The sequence below is a fragment of the Octopus bimaculoides genome, chromosome 1, assembly GCF_046866305.1.
Source record: "Octopus bimaculoides isolate indiv1 chromosome 1, ASM4686630v1, whole genome shotgun sequence".
Taxonomy (NCBI): domain Eukaryota; kingdom Metazoa; phylum Mollusca; class Cephalopoda; order Octopoda; family Octopodidae; genus Octopus; species Octopus bimaculoides.
In genome coordinates, this window is record NC_142928.1 from 110,036,519 (window position 1) to 110,059,098 (window position 22,580).

The 22,580-nt window shown below is 39.6% G+C and overlaps 1 protein-coding gene across 3 annotated transcripts in view; it reads left to right on the forward strand.

Moving 5' to 3' along the window:
- The window catches only part of LOC106868482 (monocyte to macrophage differentiation factor 2), a 109,594-nt gene that overhangs the window by 13,231 nt on the left and 73,783 nt on the right, over positions 1-22,580 (forward strand). The window contains exon 1 of one of the 3 annotated variants that reach the window (XM_052969259.2): positions 18,972-19,389. The exons of 1 other annotated variant lie outside the window; for it this stretch is intronic. Coding sequence is in view for 1 of the 2 variants with exons in the window: in XM_014913770.3 (XP_014769256.1) it covers positions 20,870-20,934 (65 nt within the window). In the remaining variant the exon portion in view is untranslated. Of the gene's footprint in view, positions 1-18,971; positions 19,390-19,936; positions 20,935-22,580 lie in introns of those variants that run through there. One more of the 3 variants, XM_014913770.3, reaches the window with a different exon arrangement.

A 22,580-nucleotide genomic window follows, 5' to 3' on the forward strand; every position in this document is an offset into this window, starting at 1 on the left:
GCGTCTGATGTGGCTTTTTAAACCAGACAGTGTTTTGAAAAAACACCCACACAGATTGCACCTCTGATTTGCACTACCAATACCTGCAAGTAAGTTCTGCTCATTGTGGATCCTAACATGTCTTTTAAGACCCCCATTGGATTTGCAAACCCTCTGGCACACACCACATTCAAACGTGTGCACAGACATATAATCAGAATAGCTGGGTGAGGTTTGTTTTCCATGGGTTCGCAGGTGAGATTTGAGGCCAGCCAAGGACAGACATGGTCTGTCACAGACTGTGCACACAAAAAGGTCCTTGTCATTCACCTTCTCAGTCTTCACCTTTTTCCTTAAATGTCTCTTGAGCCCTGCTTGCATCATCCTGGCCTCTTCAAATGCTTTCACTCCACTCCACACCATTGTTCGCCATCCAACTCGATCTGAAGCGAGGACTTCTATATCTACCCACAGTTATCACATTCTGTTAAAATGTCTTACGGTTAAGTCGGCTCTTATGAATTTCCCTGAAGAGAAGATTACATCTTTATCAACATCACTCATTCTTTTCGAAGAAACCATTTGTAATCTTCAAAACATATGTCGGAAATAAAAGAATTCATTTAACATATGCGTGATACTCCATTTATTAGATTTTATATATATATATATATATATATATAAAGTGTAGTATATTGCCACTTAAGTGTGGCTGACCCCTAGGGGTGGATGTTACTGTTGCTTTTAGCCCCAGGAGGACATCTCCTCCAGCTGGCTTATCAACACACGACTGTGTCCTGTTTGCCAAGGGAAGTTATCCCTCTCACCAAGATCTGCAGCACGAACGGATCCGGATGTCAGGGTTATTTCCCTTCGTCGGCGTTCGATAGCTACTGACCTTGGTGAGAGAGACAAAAACCTGGTAATCTTATATCTACTTTTCCAGTGAAATTCTTCACTGATATCGAAAAGGTGAAAACAAGCAATGTTAATTCTCTAAATGAAGTATTAACAGTAACTGCACGATAAAGTGTAGTATATTGCCACTTAAGTGTGGCTGACCCCTAGGGGTGGATGTTACTGTTGCTTTTAGCCCCAGGAGGACATCTCCTCCAGCTGGCTTATCGACACACGACTGTGTCCTGTTTGCCAAGGGAAGTTATCCCTCTCACCATGATCTGCAGCACGAACGGATCCGGATTTCAGGGTTATTTCCCTTCGTCGGCGTTCGATACCTACTGACCTTGGTGAGAGAGACAAAAACCTGGCAATCTTATATCTACTTTTCCAGTGAAATTCTTCACTGATATCGAAAAGGTGAAAACAAGCAATGTTAATTCTCTAAATGAAGTATTAACAGTAACTGCACGATAAAGTGTAGCATATTGCCACTTAAGTGTGGCTGACCCCTAGGGGTGGATGTTACTGTTGCTTTTAGCCCCAGGAGGACATTTCCTCCAGCTGGCTTATCAACACACGACTGTGTCCTGTTTGCCAAGGGAAGTTATCCCTCTCACCAACATCTGCAGCACGAACGGATCCGGATTTCAGGGTTATTTCCCTTCGTCGGCGTTCGATAGCTACTGACCTTGGTGAGAGAGACAAAAACCTGGCAATCTTATATCTACTTTTCCAGTGAAATTCTTCACTGATATCGAAAAGGTGAAAACAAGCAATGTTAATTCTCTAAATGAAGTATTAACAGTAACTGCACGATAAAGTGTAGTATATTGCCACTTAAGTGTGGCTGACCCCTAGGAGTGGATGTTACTGTTGCTTTTAGCCCCAGGAGGACATCTCCTCCAGCTGGCTTATCGACACACGACTGTGTCCTGTTTGCCAAGGGAAGTTATCCCTCTCACCATGATCTGCAGCACGAACGGATCCGGATTTCAGGGTTATTTCCCTTCGTCGGCGTTCGATACCTACTGACCTTGGTGAGAGAGACAAAAACCTGGCAATCTTATATCTACTTTTCCAGTGAAATTCTTCACTGATATCGAAAAGGTGAAAACAAGCAATGTTAATTCTCTAAATGAAGTATTAACAGTAACTGCACGATAAAGTGTAGTATATTGCCACTTAAGTGTGGCTGACCCCTAGGGGTGGATGTTACTGTTGCTTTTAGCCCCAGGAGGACATCTCCTCCAGCTGGCTTATCAACACACGACTGTGTCCTGTTTGCCAAGGGAAGTTATCCCTCTCACCATGATCTGCAGCACGAACGGATCCGGATTTCAGGGTTATTTCCCTTCGTCGGCGTTCGATAGCTACTGACCATGGTGAGAGAGACAAAAACCTGGCAATCTTATATCTACTTTTCCAGTGAAATTCTTCACTGATATCGAAAAGGTGAAAACAAGCAATGTTAATTCTCTAAATGAAGTATTAACAGTAACTGCACGATAAAGTGTAGCATATTGCCACTTAAGTGTGGCTGACCCCTAGGGGTGGATGTTACTGTTGCTTTTAGCCCCAGGAGGACATCTCCTCCAGCTGGCTTATCGACACATGACTGTGTCCTGTTTGCCAAGGGAAGTTATCCCTCTCACCATGATCTGCAGCCCGAACGGGAAATAACCCAGAAATCCGGATCCGTTCGTGCTGCAGATCATGGTGAGAGGGATAACTTCCCTTGGCAAACAGGACACAGTCGTGTGTCGATAAGCCAGCTGGAGGAGATGTCCTCCTGGGGCTAAAAGCAACAGTAACATCCACCCCTAGGGGTCAGCCACACTTAAGTGGCAATATACTACACTTTATCGTGCAGTTACTGTTAATACTTCATTTAGAGAATTAACGTTGCTTGTTTTCACCTTTTCGATATCAGTGAAGAATTTCACTGGAAAAGTAGATATAAGATTGCCAGGTTTTTGTCTCTCTCACCAAGGTCAGTAGCTATCGAACGCCGACGAAGGGAAATAACCCTGAAATCCAGATCCGTTCGTGCTGCAGATCATGGTGAGAGGGATAACTTCCCTTGGCAAACAGGACACAGTCGTGTGTCGATAAGCCAGCTGGAGGAGATGTCCTCCTGGGGCTAAAAGCAACAGTAACATCCACCCCTAGGGGTCAGCCACACTTAAGTGGCAATATACTACACTTTATCGTGCAGTTACTGTTAATACTTCATTTAGAGAATTAACATTGCTTGTTTTCACCTTTTCGATATCAGTGAAGAATTTCACTGGAAAAGTAGATATAAGATTGCCAGGTTTTTGTCTCTCTCACCAAGGTCAGTAGGTATCGAACGCCGACGAAGGGAAATAACCCTGAAATCCGGATCCGTTCGTGCTGCAGATCATGGTGAGAGGGATAACTTCCCTTGGCAAACAGGACACAGTCGTGTGTCGATAAGCCAGCTGGAGGAGATGACCTCCTGGGGCTAAAAGCAACAGTAACATCCACCCCTAGGGGTCAGCCACACTTAAGTGGCAATATACTACACTTTATCGTGCAGTTACTGTTAATACTTCATTTAGAGAATTAACATTGCTTGTTTTCACCTTTTCGATATCAGTGAAGAATTTCACTGGAAAAGTAGATATAAGATTGCCAGGTTTTTGTCTCTCTCACCAAGGTCAGTAGGTATCGAACGCCGACGAAGGGAAATAACCCTGAAATCCGGATCCGTTCGTGCTGCAGATCATGGTGAGAGGGATAACTTCCCTTGGCAAACAGGACACAGTCGTGTGTCGATAAGCCAGCTGGAGGAGATGTCCTCCTGGGGCTAAAAGCAACAGTAACATCCACCCCTAGGGGTCAGCCACACTTAAGTGGCAATATACTACACTTTATCGTGCAGTTACTGTTAATACTTCATTTAGAGAATTAACATTGCTTGTTTTCACCTTTTCGATATCAGTGAAGAATTTCACTGGAAAAGTAGATATAAGATTGCCAGGTTTTTGTCTCTCTCACCAAGGTCAGTAGGTATCGAACGCCGACGAAGGGAAATAACCCTGAAATCCGGATCCGTTCGTGCTGCAGATCATGGTGAGAGGGATAACTTCCCTTGGCAAACAGGACACAGTCGTGTGTCGATAAGCCAGCTGGAGGAGATGTCCTCCTGGGGCTAAAAGCAACAGTAACATCCACCCCTAGGGGTCAGCCACACTTAAGTGGCAATATACTACACTTTATCGTGCAGTTACTGTTAATACTTCATTTAGAGAATTAACGTTGCTTGTTTTCACCTTTTCGATATCAGTGAAGAATTTCACTGGAAAAGTAGATATAAGATTGCCAGGTTTTTGTCTCTCTCACCAAGGTCAGTAGCTATCGAACGCCGACGAAGGGAAATAACCCTGAAATCCGGATCCGTTCGTGCTGCAGATCATGGTGAGAGGGATAACTTCCCTTGGCAAACAGGACACAGTCGTGTGTTGATAAGCCAGCTGGAGGAGATGTCCTCCTGGGGCTAAAAGCAACAGTAACATCCACCCCTAGGGGTCAGCCACACTTAAGTGGCAATATACTACACTTTATCGTGCAGTTACTGTTAATACTTCATTTAGAGAATTAACATTGCTTGTTTTCACCTTTTCGATATCAGTGAAGAATTTCACTGGAAAAGTAGATATAAGATTGCCAGGTTTTTGTCTCTCTCACCAAGGTCAGTAGCTATCGAACGCCGACGAAGGGAAATAACCCTGAAATCCGGATCCGTTCGTGCTGCAGATCATGGTGAGAGGGATAACTTCCCTTGGCAAACAGGACACAGTCGTGTGTCGATAAGCCAGCTGGAGGAGATGTCCTCCTGGGGCTAAAAGCAACAGTAACATCCACCCCTAGGGGTCAGCCACACTTAAGTGGCAATATACTACACTTTATCGTGCAGTTACTGTTAATACTTCATTTAGAGAATTAACATTGCTTGTTTTCACCTTTTCGATACCAGTGAAGAATTTCACTGGAAAAGTAGATATAAGATTGCCAGGTTTTTGTCTCTCTCACCAAGGTCAGTAGCTATCGAACGCCGACGAAGGGAAATAACCCTGAAATCCGGATCCGTTCGTGCTGCAGATCATGGTGAGAGGGATAACTTCCCTTGGCAAACAGGACACAGTCGTGTGTCGATAAGCCAGCTGGAGGAGATGTCCTCCTGGGGCTAAAAGCAACAGTAACATCCACCCCTAGGGGTCAGCCACACTTAAGTGGCAATATTCTACACTTTATCGTGCAGTTACTGTTAATACTTCATTTAGAGAATTAACATTGCTTGTTTTCACCTTTTCGATATCAGTGAAGAATTTCACTGGAAAAGTAGATATAAGATTGCCAGGTTTTTGTCTCTCTCACCAAGGTCAGTAGGTATCGAACGCCGACGAAGGGAAATAACCCTGAAATCCGGATCCGTTCGTGCTGCAGATCATGGTGAGAGGGATAACTTCCCTTGGCAAACAGGACACAGTCGTGTGTCGATAAGCCAGCTGGAGGAGATGTCCTCCTGGGGCTAAAAGCAACAGTAACATCCACCCCTAGGGGTCAGCCACACTTAAGTGGCAATATACTACACTTTATCGTGCAGTTACTGTTAATACTTCATTTAGAGAATTAACATTGCTTGTTTTCACCTTTTCGATATCAGTGAAGAATTTCACTGGAAAAGTAGATATAAGATTGCCAGGTTTTTGTCTCTCTCACCAAGGTCAGTAGGTATCGAACGCCGACGAAGGGAAATAACCCTGAAATCCGGATCCGTTCGTGCTGCAGATCATGGTGAGAGGGATAACTTCCCTTGGCAAACAGGACACAGTCGTGTGTCGATAAGCCAGCTGGAGGAGATGTCCTCCTGGGGCTAAAAGCAACAGTAACATCCACCCCTAGGGGTCAGCCACACTTAAGTGGCAATATACTACACTTTATCGTGCAGTTACTGTTAATACTTCATTTAGAGAATTAACATTGCTTGTTTTCACCTTTTCGATATCAGTGAAGAATTTCACTGGAAAAGTAGATATAAGATTGCCAGGTTTTTGTCTCTCTCACCAAGGTCAGTAGCTATCGAACGCCGACGAAGGGAAATAACCCTGAAATCCGGATCCGTTCGTGCTGCAGATCATGGTGAGAGGGATAACTTCCCTTGGCAAACAGGACACAGTCGTGTGTCGATAAGCCAGCTGGAGGAGATGTCCTCTTGGGGCTAAAAGCAACAGTAACATCCACCCCTAGGGGTCAGCCACACTTAAGTGGCAATATACTACACTTTATCGTGCAGTTACTGTTAATACTTCATTTAGAGAATTAACATTGCCTATATATATATATAGATATATATATATATATATATATGTATATATATATATATATATATATATATATATATATATATATATATATATATATATACACACACATATATATCCATACATATATAATCATACACACTACATCTTTAATGGGAGTTACTCTTGATAAAATACCACAGCCTAAAAGTGTTCAACGACACACACGCATTAAGCATGATAATGAAGGAATGAATGTATGTATGTACGCATGTATGTATGCATGTGTGTGTGTGTGTGTATACATATATAAATAAGTTTATATATATATGTATACACACACACACACACACATATATATATACATCATCATCATCGATTAACGTCCGCTTTCCATGCTAGCATGGGTTGGACGATTTGACTGAGGACTGGTGAACCAGATGGCTACACCAGGCTCCAATCTAATTTGGCAGAGTTTCTACAGCTGGATGCCCTTCCTAATGCAAACCACTCCGAGAGTGTATTGGGTGCTTTTATGTGCCACCGGCCACACTCAAAATGGTGTATTTTACGTGCCACCTGCACAGTAGCCAGTCCTGCGGCACTGGCAACGATCTCGCTCGAATGTCTTTACATGTGCCACCGATACAAGTGCCAGAAAGGCGACACTGGGCACAAGTGCCATCACGATTTCTCTTTCCCTTGCCCCAACAGGTCTTCGCAAGCTGAATTTTCGTGTCCAATGAAGGAGACGATGTTGGCATGGGTGCCAGTCATCGAATTTAGTTCGATTTCGAATTCATTTGCCTCAGTAGGTCCAATGAAGGAAAGGTACGCATCAGTGGGCTGGCTACACCCCTGGCAAAAGCCTTGGATTTAGGTCTCACTTGGCTTGCTGGGTCTTCTCACGTAAAGTATATTTCCAAAGGTCTCGGTCAGAAGTCATCGCGTCGGTGAGGCCCAATGTTCGAAGGTCGTGCCTCACCACCTCAGCCCAGGTCTTCCTGGGCCTAACTCTTCCACAGGTTCCCTCAACTGCTAGAGTGTGGCACTTTTTGACACATCTATCATCATCCATTCTCACCACATGACCATGCCAGCGCAATCGTCTCTCTTGTACACCACAACTGATGCTTTTTAGGTTCAACTTTTCTCTCAAAGTACTTACACTCTGTCCAGTATGCATACTGACATTACACATCCATCGGAGCATACTGGCTTCATTCCTTACGAGTCTACGCATGTCTTCTGCAGTCATGGCCCATGTTTCACTGCCACGAAGCAAGGCTGTTTGTACACATGCATCATACAGTCTGCCTTTTATCTGAGAGAGAGACACTTTGTCACCAGCAGAGGTAAGAGCTCTCTGAACTTTGCCCAGGCTATTCTTATTCTAGCAGTTACACTTTCAGTGCACCCTCCCCCACTATTAACTTGGTCACCTAGATAGCAGAAGCTATCAACCACTTGTAGTTTTTCTCCCTGGAATGTGGCAGAAGTTGTTTTCTGCACATTTACAGTGTTTATAGCTCCTGAACATCTGCAACATACAAAAACTAACTTCCTAGTTAACCTTCTTTTGATATTGCTGCACCTCTTATGTGTCCATAGCTTGCACTGGGTGCATCTTATAGAGTTTCTACCTACACCATCTACCTGAAGGGGTTTGTGTTTTTTCTACCTTCCTACTTATTAGGACTTTGGTTTTAGCTAGATTGACTCTAAGGCCCTTTGATTCTAGTCCTTGCTTCCACACCTGAAACTTCTCCTCTAGTTCTGATAGTAACTCAGCAATTAGTGCAAGGTCATCAGCATAGAGGTGCTCCCAGGGGCATCCTGTCTTGAATTCCTCTGTTATAGCCTGGAGGACTATGATAAATAGGAGGGGGCTGAAGACAGAACCTTGGTGGACCCCTACCTCTACCTGGAATTCTTCACTGTACTCATTGCCAATCCTCACCTTACTGACAGCGTCTCTGTACATGGCTCTTCTATCCCTAGTTTCCTCATTGACCACCAGATGAGGGATCGGGGGACTCCGTGAAAGGCTTTCTACATGTCAACGAAAGCCAGGTACAGAGGTTTATCCTTGGCTAGGTATTTCTCCTGCAGCTGTCTTACCAGAAATATAGCATCAGTGGTGCTTTTCCCTGACACGAACCCAAACTGCATCCCATCTAAACTGACTCGCTCCCTAAGTAGTTGGGCTATGACTCTCTCCATGACTTTCATTACCTGATTTAACAATATATATATATATATATATATATATATATATATATATATATATATATATATATATATATATATTATACATAAGAAGTTTAATTCCTAACAACATGGTTCTGGGTTCAGTCCCTCTGCATAGCATCATGTTGGTGAATTACTACCAGTTGATAGAATTGGTGATTCATCAACCCACTTTTGCTACTTGAAAGCACTATGGAGTTCTGGAACCTCATGTTAAAATGATAATTATGATGAAAACAAAGATAAAACCATAACCTGTGTTTTCTTTAATAAAATTGTGGTAGGATAATATATAACTTCAAAATCATTAAAAATGATTTGTTGTGCATGTATGTATGTCCTTTGATACCTATATGCATTCACACATATGTATATACGTATGCATTCATACGTTTTTGTTTGAATCAAGGTATTTTACAGGGTGTAATCAGGGTATTTTACTAACTTATATGCATCTATCTTTCTAACTAATCCCCACACTCAGCTACCTACACTTATCCATCAAGTTACATGTACATTCGTTTATCTATCAATTAATCTTTGTATATCCATCCATCAACTTATTTAACTCCCTCATTCCTCCCCTCTCTCTTTATATCTCTTTCCTCTCTCTTTCGCTTTCTTTCTTCTTTTTCTATCTGATCATCAACTATATCCATTCTATCTCAACTAGTAATTCAGAACAGCTTTCATGCCTCAGTTGTTTAAGTGTTATAGAATATCATGCTTGGCTTGTTGTGTGGTAGCATCAGGTTTCTAGACAGGAAATGCTGTATTTACAGAAGGAAGTGTCCATTCTGAATGGCAGTTTCCCATTACCGGCTTTCCTTATTTAAACAGTCATTTTGTGTATGGTTATGATCATATACACGCCTCTGTATTATTTGCAGTTTACTGTCAGATTTGCTCTGTGTGTGTGTGTGTGTGTGTGTGTGCGCGCACGCTAGCCATAATATATACAATAATGTAAACATGTGTAAGTTAGTGTATACAATGTGATATGGTTCAGACATGGCTGAATGATTAAGAAGTTTACTTTGAAATCATGGAGTCCCATGTTCTATCTCACTGTGCAGCACCTTGGGCAAGTATCTCCTCCCACCACATTAGAGCAGCAAAAGCAAGCCTCTTGAGTGAAATTACATGGATAGAAAGTGTGTTAAAGTACATTAATTGAATTACATTCAAAATCCAAAGAGCCAGCTGCATTACATATTGTCATACTGATTTTACCTGAAGATTACTTCATGAGATAAACATCTGTGAAATACTCTGCCTCTTACAGTAAGTACATTGGTCCATTGATTAAACCCCTGAAATACTCATTGTTGACACTGTCATGAGAATCAGCTGCAACTATTTGAAACTTTGGAAAGACAAAGACAAATTCACTACCTTTTCTCTTGTCCTTTGTCAGATATCTGTTGGGATATTTGTGTAGCCATTTTGTTTTCCTTCTTTCTTTCCTGTCTGTTTCTTTGTATTCTTGTGTAGGCAGAAAGACAACTGACATTTATAATTAATTTTGTGTGTGTGTGTGTGTGTGTGTGTGTGTGTAATAATAAATAACAAACAAGAGAATGATGAACATTGCATTGGTATATAAAATCTTTTTGTAGTTGAGTGCTGTAAGTATGATACCTTTGCTCTCATGCAAAAAGTTCACAATTATTCAATCCTAGTTTGAACAATACTGGTAGTTTGGTCATTTTTGTTAAGCTGAATGCACCAAGTCTTATAAAAATGAATGAACTACCACTATTATTCAAGCTACAATTGAATAATTTTAACTTCTTTTTTTTTTTGCATGAAGCCATTGGTATTGTACTAGTAGCACTCAACTATTAAAAGATATGTGTATACATATACACAGGCTGGAAGAAGTCAAAAAGCTGTTACTTCTACCGGCAACGAAAGGTTTCTCTCTCAGTTTGAAGTGGAGGAGACTATATGATACCAGTGTATGAAATGTAATGTTGCATAGTAGTGTGACATGGACACTGAATGCAATGGATTTGTGAAAGCTAGAAAGGAACGAAGCAATCATATATATTATTAATGTGCATGAACGATGGAGTGCACTTTTAGCTATGGGAAAAACTGTGTATAAAAGGGATGAGTTATAGTGGGCTCAAGAAAAGACTGCAAGGATGACAACTGCATAAAGAAGCATAGGGTGCACGAAGTGGATGGAACCTGTGAAAGAAGGAAACCTCAGAATTAGTGAGTTGAAGTGGTGAAAACTGACCTTTGGAATGTTAGGCTTCACACAGAAGACAACATGTAACCACAGTGATTGACAATATGTGGTACTGGAGAAGACCTTCCCAACTGTGCATGTAGTGAAATGAATGTTGAAATAAGTGATATTGTTGAGGGCTGAGAGGTGTAATATATCTATCTGTATTTGGGTCTTTTACCCCATATGTCCTGTTGAGTCTACGTTTGCCACCTGCTAAGCTACTTGATTCTTTTTCATCCCTCTGTCACTCATTTCTGCATCATTCTTCTCTTTATTACTCACCTTCTATCTGTGCTCCTTCTCCTCTGTTCATTGTATGAGATGACAGTGAATTTCTCTATGTCATTGGGCTTATATGATTCTCATCTCTCTGACAATCACTTGCTTTCCTCTCTCTGGCTATGCGTCCTGTGTAATGAGGGTTGGCCCGAGATCTTCCTATACCCAAACCCTCCTCCACCACCATTCTGTACTAAATATACCTGACCAGCACCCTTTCTATACTAACAGTCAATGTTCTTTCTCTCTCCACCTCTCCCACCCTTCACCTCAGCTCTCTCTATCACACACTTGTTCTCTTCACTCACACACCTTTGTTTCTCCCATCATCTCTCTCTCTATCTGCTCTTCACATTGTTCTTCATGTTGCATTGAGTAAACAGACACAACATAACTTTAATGAGGACTCTTTAGTCTTACAAAATATAAGTGTCAGTGCCATGATAAAATACAGCAAATACACTTAGTAAAGTGGTTGGTGAATGACCAGAGGCATGACATCCTCTCTAGTGTTAGTGTCACAATAAATCCCACCCAGCAAAGTTACTGGAGATATCCTATCATCAACAGCTCTGATAGGAAGGGCATTCAGTCATAGAAACCAAACCAAAAATGAGATGTACAAGTGAGACATAGCCTTTTGATCTGTTTGTCTAGGAGGACAGTAACTTCAAATAAGAACTGACTCGGACCATTACAATCCATGCCAGCAAGGAAAGCAAACAAGCTACTGATATTAAATAAACTGTTAAGCAATTATAATATGTAAATTAGTAGGTTCAGTTTTCTGTAGCAACTGGATATGTCATGTATACAAACACGTTTGTTTCTCTGACAAGAACTTAATAAGGTTCAAAAATTGATTAAGGTTGTTAATTTTTTTTCAATCAATGGAGAAATAGATAAATTTGCTCTGTTTATATATCAACTATATATGTGTATAAATATTTATAGATATGTGTGTATAATGTATGTGTGTGTAAACATAAACACTCAAAGAATACTCTCTTTTTACATACACACATATGTGTGTATGTGTGTGTGTATATATATCTGAAATCGAAATTGAACCAAATTCGACGACTGGCACCCATGCCAACCTCTCCTTCATTGGACACTAAACTCTGCTTGCGAAGACCTGTTGGGGCAAGTGAAGTCGAAATCATAATTGAACCATATTCGATGACTGGCACCTGTGCCAGTGGAGCACTAACAGCACTGTTCGAGTGTGATCATTGCCAGAGCAGCTCTCTGGCTTCCGTGCTAGTGGCCCGTAAATAGCACCATTTGAGTGTGATCATTACCAGCGTCGCCTTACTGGCACTTGTGCCGGTGGCACGTTAGAAAAGCATTCGAGCGAGGTCATTGCCAGTGCCACTGGAATGGCTCCTGTGCAGGTGGCACGTAAAAAACACCATTTTGAGAGTGGCCATTGCCAGTACTGTGTGACTGGCCCTCATGCCGGTGGCACATAAAAGCACCCAATACACTCTCGGAGTGGTTGGCGTTAGGAAGGGCATCCAGCTGTAGAAACTCTGCCAGATCAGATTGGAGCCTGGTGTAGCCATCCGGTTCACCAGTCCTCAGTCAAATCGTCCAACCCATGCTAGCATGGAAAGCGGACGTTAAACGATGATGATGATGATGATGATGATGATGAATACCTTAGCTGCTATGTTATATCACACAGTGATTATCTGTATATATCAGTGTATATAGTTGCACAAGTAACTTCACACACAAATTTTGTTGTGTACTGATATAGTTGCATGAAGGTGCATGGCTCAGTGGTTAGAGTGTGAGGCTTATGATTGTGAGATTGTGAGTTTGATTCCTGGACTGGGTTATATATTGTGTTCTTGAGCAAGACATTTTATTTCACACTATTCCAGTTCACTTAGCTCTAGAAATAAGTTGCAATGTCACTGTTGCCAAGCTGTATCAGCCTTTGCCTTTCCCTTGGACAACATCATTGGAAAGGGAAGATTGGTATGCATTGGTGACTGCTGGTCTCTCACAAACAGCCTTGCCTGGTGTTGTACTTTGTGACCAAAGGGAGTCTTTAGATATAGTCACAAAGATAGTGATGATGTAATAACTGCAGAGAGGATAGTAAATGACAGGAAGGATACAATGAAGGATTAAATGCCTTGTAATTTCATTCACATCCTCTTTGTATTCTGAATTAAAATTCCACAAAGGTCAACTGTTGGTTTTCATTTTTCCAAAGCACATAAAATAAATGATCGGCAAGAACTGAGATTGATTTAATTAACTGCCCCAACAGTAAAATTTGTGGTCTTGTACCTACATCAGAAATCAATATTATAATTGTAGCTGAGGTTGCGAGCTTGCAGAATCATTAACACACCATGCAAAATGCAAGGCAGCATTTTGTTCATCTTCATGTTCTGAGTTCAAATCCGCTGAAGTCGACTTAGCCTTTCATCCTTTGAAGGTTGATGAAATAAGTACCAGTTGAGCACTGGGGTTGATATAATTGTCTTACCCCTCTCCTGAAATTGCTGGCTTGGTGCCAAAATCAGAAATCAATATAATAATTGCCATAGTGGGAAATCTTGTTATTCTGTAACCCCAAATATTTTTCTATATCTGAGACAGTATCATCAAATGTGTCCTGCTTTTTTAAAAAAAGATTTTAGGATGTGATTTGAAGGAGATTTGGTCACTATTGTTAACATGTCAGTTGACCACATAGAGGTTTCTCTTCTTGGCTCATGTTAAATAATGATGTAATGATTGTATAATAGGTGTACTGGTTATGGTGATAAAGTGATAATGGTAGTGTTGGAGAGGTGGTAAGAATGATGTAATCTTTGTGGAGGAAATTATAGTAGTGTTTGTACAATAGTTCTATATTTAAGAGATGAGGAATTATTTACATTTACACTTGATGGATATTTGTACTCATCTTGTTTGTTGTTAACACAACATTTCAGCTGATATACCCTCCAGCCTTCATCAGGTGTCTTGGGGAAATTTCGAATGTGGGTTCTCATTTCTAAGGGTTTTTTTGATGTTTCTATTATTATTGTTGTTATTATTATTATTATTATTATTATTATTATTATTATTATTATTATTCAGGTTACTGCCTGGAATCGAACTTGGAATATTGGGGTTAGTAGCCTGTGCTCTTAACCACTACATCATGATGATAATAATAATAATAATAATAGCAACATAAAAAACACCTTAGGAATGAGAACCCAAGTTCGAAATTTCCCCAAGTCACCTGATGAAGGCTGGAGGGTATATCAGCCGAAATGTTGCATTAACAGCAAGCAAGATGAGGACAAATATCCGTCAAGTGTAAATAATGTTTGTACAACAGTTGTGATGTTACTGCTGCAATGATGGTGGTGGTGGTCATAGTGTTGTTAATATTTAGTCCTTAAACAACTCTCATCAAACAGACCTATAATCGACGCTATTGCAATGACAACCATTCTATTTTATTTTCCGATAGTATATCCAAGAATATGTTACCCAATGTGTCATTTTAAGTTTGATTCAAAAGGAAATTAGCTGCTATTTCTATGACTACCTAGAGATTCCCTCCTTGGCTTCTAGTAGCAGTGTTGTCAGTACAGGTGATAGTGCTAGTTATGATAGTACTTCAACTTGTAGTAGTAGTAGTAGTAGTAATAGTAGCAGCAGCAATGATGATTGTAGTTGTAGCAATGGCAGTACTAGTAGTAATAAGTGTTGTTGATGATGATGATGATGATGATGATGACTGTGGTAGTAATGGCAGGGCTGATGATATTAGCTATTGGTGTTGTGTTAATGTTAGTTGCTGGCGGTAAAGGGAGATCATGACAGGACAATGAGTTCCCATGTGGAATGCAGTTAGTTAATAATTACTCTTGAGATGTCAATATCTGTGCTGCAATGTCATAGCACTTACTGTGTAAATGGATGTGGTGAGGGTAAATATGTAAACCTCCCACCCCTGCTAAACTCATAAGGTTTGTGAGGGTCATATTACATTGAGCATGATTAGGACTCCAATGGAGGTAACAATGGAAATGTTATTTTGACTGATTACATACCGCTTAGATCAGAGAGTGGGTGCTGTCCTTGCTACTGCTGTTTAGTGAACAAGGGAAGTGGCAGCATGGATATCATGTCAGACTTATCAATTTAAGGGACTTCAAATTCACTGCAAGTCTTTCATTCTACATTCTGCATACCTCTGGTGACCTGTATACCTCAATTTAGGAAGGAGAGCTGGGATGACCAATGTGGTATTCAGGATGAAATAGGATTTGCCTGATGGTTTAGCACCTAACAACCCATCATGAAGTGAGGATTTAGCAGTAACCCTTTCAGAATCTGGAGAAATTAAGATTTTATTATTATTATTAAGGTGGCAAGCTGGCAGAATCACTAGCATGCTGAGCAAAATGCTTAGCAGCATTTCGTTCATCTTCACATTCTGAGTTCAAATTCCACTGAGGTCAGCTTTGCTTTCACCCTTTGGGGAGTTCAATAAAATAAGTACCAGCGGAGTACTGGGGTCGATGCAATCGACTTACCCCCTCCCCTGAACTTGCTGGCCTTGTACCAAAATTTGATATCCTCATCTTTACTATTATTATTGCTATTATTATTATATGAAAATTTACAGCTTATTTTGCTGCGTATGATGGAAAGTGTCAGCTGTCCACAGCCAGCAGATTAAGGTGACACTTGTTTACCGGTCATGCTTCAAGAACCCTGCAAAGAATTCTTGCAGTTCCAAGCAATGCTGATTTTTGTAGGTGTTCTACCTTCACACTTGCATCGCTCTTTTTCAGCCATGTTGGTAGTTGAGTGCTGATACTTCCAAGTGCACCATGTCTACTCTCTTCATTGACCACAACTTTTGGATTTCTCACTTTAAATCATCATAGTTGTTTATTTTTTCTTCTCCTTTCACATTGATCCTGTTGTCACTGTGGCATGCTATGTCGATTACACATGTTCTTTCTTTTTTATTCACCACAACAATATCCGGTTTCCTATGTCTGGTCAGGTGATCACACTGGATCACTACATCCCACAGGATTTTGCAGTTCTCATTTTTGGTAACTCCTTCTGGTGTTTTCTCATACCACATCTTTGCTCTTTGTAGACCGTGATTTCCACAGAGCTCCAATGGATCATTCTTGCCACATTGTCATGACATCATTTGTATTCGCATTCAGCCAATTTCAGGTATTCACTAACGATGCGCCATACCGTTTCACTCCTCTCACCACACATTCTGCATTAGTCGCTATCGGTAGTGTTGTCAAATCTGCACATCTTATAATTGGTCCTTAACGCTTGTTCCTGGGCTGCACATATGAGTGCTTCTGTCTCTATCTTCAGGTCACTCCTCCTCATTCATAGCCACTGGTCCTCTGTATGGCATTTACATCTCTTGCAAACTGACCGTACATTTTTTTCCCTTCCATGCTTTTTCTTTATTTTTGTTCATTTCTTGTTTAAATTTTTCTTTAGTTACACAATTTTCAGTTTTGATGATGCTGGACATCATGTGTTTCAACAGTGGCTCCACAGCATTTTTTATAGGCAGTTTTCTTCTGCTTCGATACACTCTTGGCAACTGATCAAACCTCTCCCTTTCTTTTGGACAAGTACACCCTATCGGTATCACACTTAAGGCGGAAGGCTCAGTGTACTGTCAACATTTTTCTGGTCTTGGTATCCATTTTCTTCATTTCTCTCTTTTGCCATTTTATAATTCCTGCTTCATATCAAAGTGATGCTGTCACCCATATATTAACTGCTTGGATTTCATTCCATCCATTATTATTATTATTAAGGTGGCGAGCTGGCAGAATTGTTAGCACACTGGGCAAAATGCTTAGTGGCATTTCATCCATCTTTACATTGAGTTCAAATTCCACCAGGATTTACTTTACCCTTCATCCTTTCGGGGTCAATAAAATAAGTACCAGTTGAGTATTGGGGTTGGATATAACTGACTAGCCCCCTCCTCTAAAATTTCAGGCCTTGTGCTTATAGTAGAAAGGATTACTGTTATTATTATTATTATTATTATTATTATAATTATTATCACCATAAAGAGGTTATTACAAAATCAAATAAAATAATTGACTGTGTTGTTATAAGTTTGCTTCCCAACAGTGTGGTTTCATGTTCAGTCCTACTGCACAGCATTTTAGGCCTTTTACTGTTCTCAGGCCTTGTGAGTGGATTTGATTGGTGGAAATTGAAAGAAGCCCATCATATAATTCAATAAGTGCAACACATTACCAAGAAGCATCAGTGTAGTAAATTGGTTCCATGCTCAACTCTTTCCTCCTATGCGGTCTGTCAGACAATCCTCGTAACTCCAGAAAGGTTAGTGTGTGGAGTCTGTGTGTTGTATATAAAAAGAAAGAAGGATCACTGGAAACATAATTAGCATTAATGTTTTACGCAATGTACACGTGTTTCATAAGACCAGAAAACATCAATTACATGAACAAATACCACCAGCGTCATTCATTGACATTACCCAGCAAAATACAACACGAAGACATTAGGCCCTCAAATACACAAGTATGTCTTTGCATTGTGTGATATTTGTAAAAGAGCGTCATTGCTATACAAGCAGAATCGTTCATTTCCAATTTTCAGTGAAAACGTCTGGTTATGGATTCATATTACCTTACTTGGAAACAAGTGGGGGCTAACGACAAGAAGGAAATCCGGCCGAAGAAGATTTGCTTGAACAAATTCCTTCTGATCCATGCAAGCACGGAAAAGTGGACGCTAAAAGAGGACGTCGATGATGATGATGAATTCTGACATGTCATTTTTTTTTATCAGAGGGAATTGTTGAGACCATGTGATAAAGTGGCTTTGATAAAAGTTCCATAAAATCTGCTACATTATGACATAGTGATAATTATATAGTATTCAAACTATCGTCATCCAATCTTCCGGGCTACAGTACCCACTGTATCCTTTGAAAAAGACTGTAAGGTATAATTTGGCAGTTTTGGTTGCTATTTCTAGGAGGTCGACGGATAATGTGCAAGCTCTTTCAATGGTTCGTTTCAACCTCAGTATATTATTACTGAGGTAAAGAGAAGCAGACCCTGATCAAACGTGTATTCAAAACATAGACAAACACTGTTAACTATTCTAAGGCTTCGCTGTTTGTGCGATTCTGTCAATCGTTTTTTTTACGTTTGACACTTTAATGTCTTTCTCAACGATTTTGTCGCATGAGCTGAAGTATTGTTTATTTCAAATGGTAATCAACCTCTAACAGCAGAGATAATAATAAAGGTTACAGTTACTAATTTTTACGAGAGGAATTTAGTCGAATGGCAGAATCGGTAGAGTAACAGACTTTCGCGCCCCAAATTTCCAAAGGCTGACTTTTTGTCTTTCTTCCTTTCGGAATCGATAAAATAAATACTAGCTGAGAATAGAGTCGGTCTTATTTAATCAATTTTAAAATTGTCTTTATTTTACCGACTGTGGAAATAGAGTAAGGGACAAGTTTGACTTGTGTGAATAGAAATGATTTGAGACAGGTGTATCTAAATATTTGGCGACTTTTGTGTTTAATATGCCACTTTCGCTTTACTAATGACTTGTACGTATGTGGTATTTCGTTATGCAACCTTAATATACTATAAAGTATATTAAACGTTTTTTCTTTTAAGTCAATACCTGCTGGTTATAATTTCTCTAGAATATCTGTAGAGATAACCATAACAAGTAAATTTTCACTTTGTCAAACTTTCAGCTTTGCCACTGTGCTTGCAGTTAACTTAATCATGAGATATTTTTGGTGCAGTTAAGAAATACAAAAGACTATTTATTGAATAATTTCTGTTTTTTTTAAATCTCACTTTTATGCGGTGGCGTCATCTGATAGAATTCATAACCAAATTTTCCTATAATCACTCTCCCAATTTAAAACCAACATGAAAAATAATTCACTGCATTCAGTATATCCCCTAACACACACTAGCAAGGAAGATAAAAACTTCCTCTTTCGCAGTTGACAAATAGATTGATACAAGTTTGACAGCGGGTTCACAAAGATCGCAAATAAGTTTAATTTTTTATCCGAATCGAAATAAAATAATAGTTTCGGCACTGTCATGGTATTAGCTGTCAGAATTGAAAGTAGAACTGACAAGGAACGTTACTGCTGGTTTGAGTTGATTCTTTGGCTACTGACAGCTAATACCATGACTGGCCGGAGCGAGCTACCTGTCTGTCTGTCTGTCTCTCTCTCTCTATCTATCACTCGAAAGTTATTGGAACAAATTTGACACCTATATCCATGCATTTGAAAACACACAGAGTATAAGGGTACTACTAAAGCAGAGTGGTCCCGAACGCACAGTCGCGCGTCCGCGCTAGCTAGTCGTGAGTGGTCGATCCTATTATTTTTAAACTTCAAACTTCATTTGTTTTCTATTTTGATAAACTCTCTCTGTTGAAAATTATATTTTTATATTTTAAATAATTTGCAATTTCAGAAAATATATTTTTATATTAAATTTGCGTTTTCTAATTTGATAAATTCTACGGACACAAACAGAGGTGAACGAGTGATAGATAGATATAGAGAGAGAGATAGTGTGATAGACAGACAGATAGATAGCTCCGGCTAGTCAGTAGCCAAAGAATCAACTCAAACCAGCAGTAACGTTCCTTGTCAGTTCTACTTTCAATTCTGACAGCTAATACTATGACAGTGCCATAGTTTCTTTTACCTAGGCGCAGAGCAACTTTTCTTACTATTTTTGGTTTTTATCGAGTTTAAAGGGAAACTCCAGAAACGATAACACTTAAGAGCGTCATAGACTAGAAAAACAGTTTACAAGCAGCAAAAGTTCTTGTGGCAATTTTGATTCCCACTTGAAATCACTTGAGAAAAGTATGCATGTGTCATTTGTCCTTTGTGTCAATTGTAAGCAGAATGAGTAGCAGGAATATGCTGAAAGTTGATTCGATCAACTACATATCTTTCTTACAAAATTGTAGCTTAAAACAAGCTAGCTAGGGAGCCTCCACTCTGTCTATTAATTTGTTAAAAATAGCATCTAAATCTGTTAGTCACATCCCGCTTCTTTAAAAAAAAAGGTGGTGGGGTGGGAAGATATTGATAATATAACGCCAGCTATATAAAATGTCGGGATGTTATTAATCATCAATCAGCTGGGACAGAGCTGATTTGGAGCCTTGTGCCTATATCAGAAATCATCTCTCTCTCTCTTTCTCTCTCCATATAAAAGAAATAAAGAATCGTTAGAGCGTTGGATAAAATACCTTGCGGTATTTAATTACGCTCTGAGTTCAAATCTCGGTGTCGTCAACTTTTCTTTTATCATTCTAGGAGTGCTGGGATCGATATAACTGACAATTCTTCTCCCACTAGATTCCTGGTCCCTATGTTAAAATCAGTTATTATTATAACTGGTTAAATAATTTGTCATTGCTGTAATTTGCAGTTCTAGTTGTTAGTAGTGATGGCTGGTGTCGTCGTACAAACAGAAAAATATTGATTGTTCCGCAGTTATAAGAGACTGTTTATAGCTAGAAGGTACTGACAACTGCATCACTATTTTACAAGACAGAAATAGTTGTCGAGAGAGAGAGAGAGAGAGAGAGAGAGAGACTGTGGAGTCTTGGTTTTAAAGGTATAGGTTCAGTTTATATCTAAATCGCTTGCGTTTGTGTTCGTGTCATAGTGCAACAGTTGAAGTGAGGAGTTATGGCCAGCACACAATAAAGGACAGCATTGTGCTCTCCAAACCGTTTTCTCACGTTTCTTTTGTCCATTCTTCATGCGGAGGATCTGTCTCCGCTAGCAGTAGCCCTTTCTCTCATTCGATTAAAAACAATGTGCCAAGGCAAGCCACGTTCGGAGACTATCCGTTCGGATTCTGTTAAACTTCGTCTGCTCAAGTAAGTTAACTTTTTGGGTATCACGTTTATATTTTTAACATTATCGAGCTTAGTGTTTTCGTCTATTAAATTAATTTACCTTAAAAACATACACATATCCATATATTCCTCTCTCAATATTATTGTTATTAAGAATTACACTGCATTCTCTGTACACTTGCCATATACAACCCAACCACTGCTATTCACAAATTCATATCCAACTACATCTAACAAACAAGCAGTAAGTAACTGTGGGACCTTCGAAGACTATAAATCTTAATTAAGCAATTGGAAATTTATATAAATAGTAATATAAGTTTTCTTTCTTTATTTATTTTAGCGTTGTTGTGCAGCCATTCATTTTTCAGTGTTTGGAAATATGTTATTTGGCCGGATGGAGAGAACTACATCTTCATGAGTGTATAGAAAGTGCAGTACAATTTTTCATCGTGTTTTTACTTTTCTTTCTGAAGCCAAGCGGAAGGATTGTTTGTTAATGTTTTTTATTGTTATGAGGTCAGAAGGAAGGGATGACTGCTATTATTATGAAGTCAGATGGGAGGGTTAAATAGTATTGTAAACAAATACAGAGGGAAACATTATATGTAATATCCATATATGAGTATTTAAGTGACTTAACAATGTACTTAATAGGCCAAGGGGGCAGGGAGTTGCTAAATAGGTTTTGTTCTTGTAAGCAGGAAACTGGATGCCTCTTCCTTTTGTTATTTAACTAAGTGATGAACACATAATTTCAAAGTAATAATTGATACACGCAGAAAAGATATTTTAATTTACTCAGTTTTTCATTCGAAACTGTTTCCTTTCAGATATGTTGTTTAATGCTTTAGGGAAAGATATATAAACATTACGATTTCTCTTTCTTCTTTATGATTTGCATGTTCGTAGCCCTGCTACAGTTGATGAGCAAGACAGCGAAAGAGTTTATAAACGATTGTTTGACCGGCTAGAAATGGCAGTCAAATTTTCGTTATCATATCCTACATCTTAAGACATAACTGCCAAGTCTTCCTCGAATCACATCTAGTGTCTTACGAAAGGACACATTAGATATGGTCCTCAATACACTTTTTGAATAAGAAGATGGGACAGTCAGGGCTCGGACTCCTTTAAACATCAGTCTGTTCAATCAACACTGAGATGGAACTAAGCAACAGCTGTTGGTAGTACCGGTTAGAGAGGGTGTCAACCATGGTATTTATCAAGGGGTCCTGTCACTATTAACAAAAGAAGAAAAAAATACCCCGAATTACAAAAAAAAACCCCACTCCGAATTACAAAAAAAACCACTCCGAATTACAAAAAAAAACACAATTGTATATTTATTAGTGACTGGTATAGTTGCGTATGTGAGAGACAGTGAGGTATCAATATACGTATCAATGAAAACTTCCGCATTCAGTTGTTTGTTGATACGGTAATATTTTTACAATTAGGTGGGTTTTGCAGTTTAGCCTCGAGAATAACGCTATATAACTGGGTGGCAATATATTTTGTTTTGTGGTGGACTTTGCCTTTCATCCTTTCGGGGTCGATAAATTAAGTACCAGCTGCGTACTGAGGTCGATCTAATCGACTGGCACCCTCCCCCAAAATTTCGGGCCTTGTGCCTAGAGTAGAAAAGAATATTTTGTTTTGTAGTG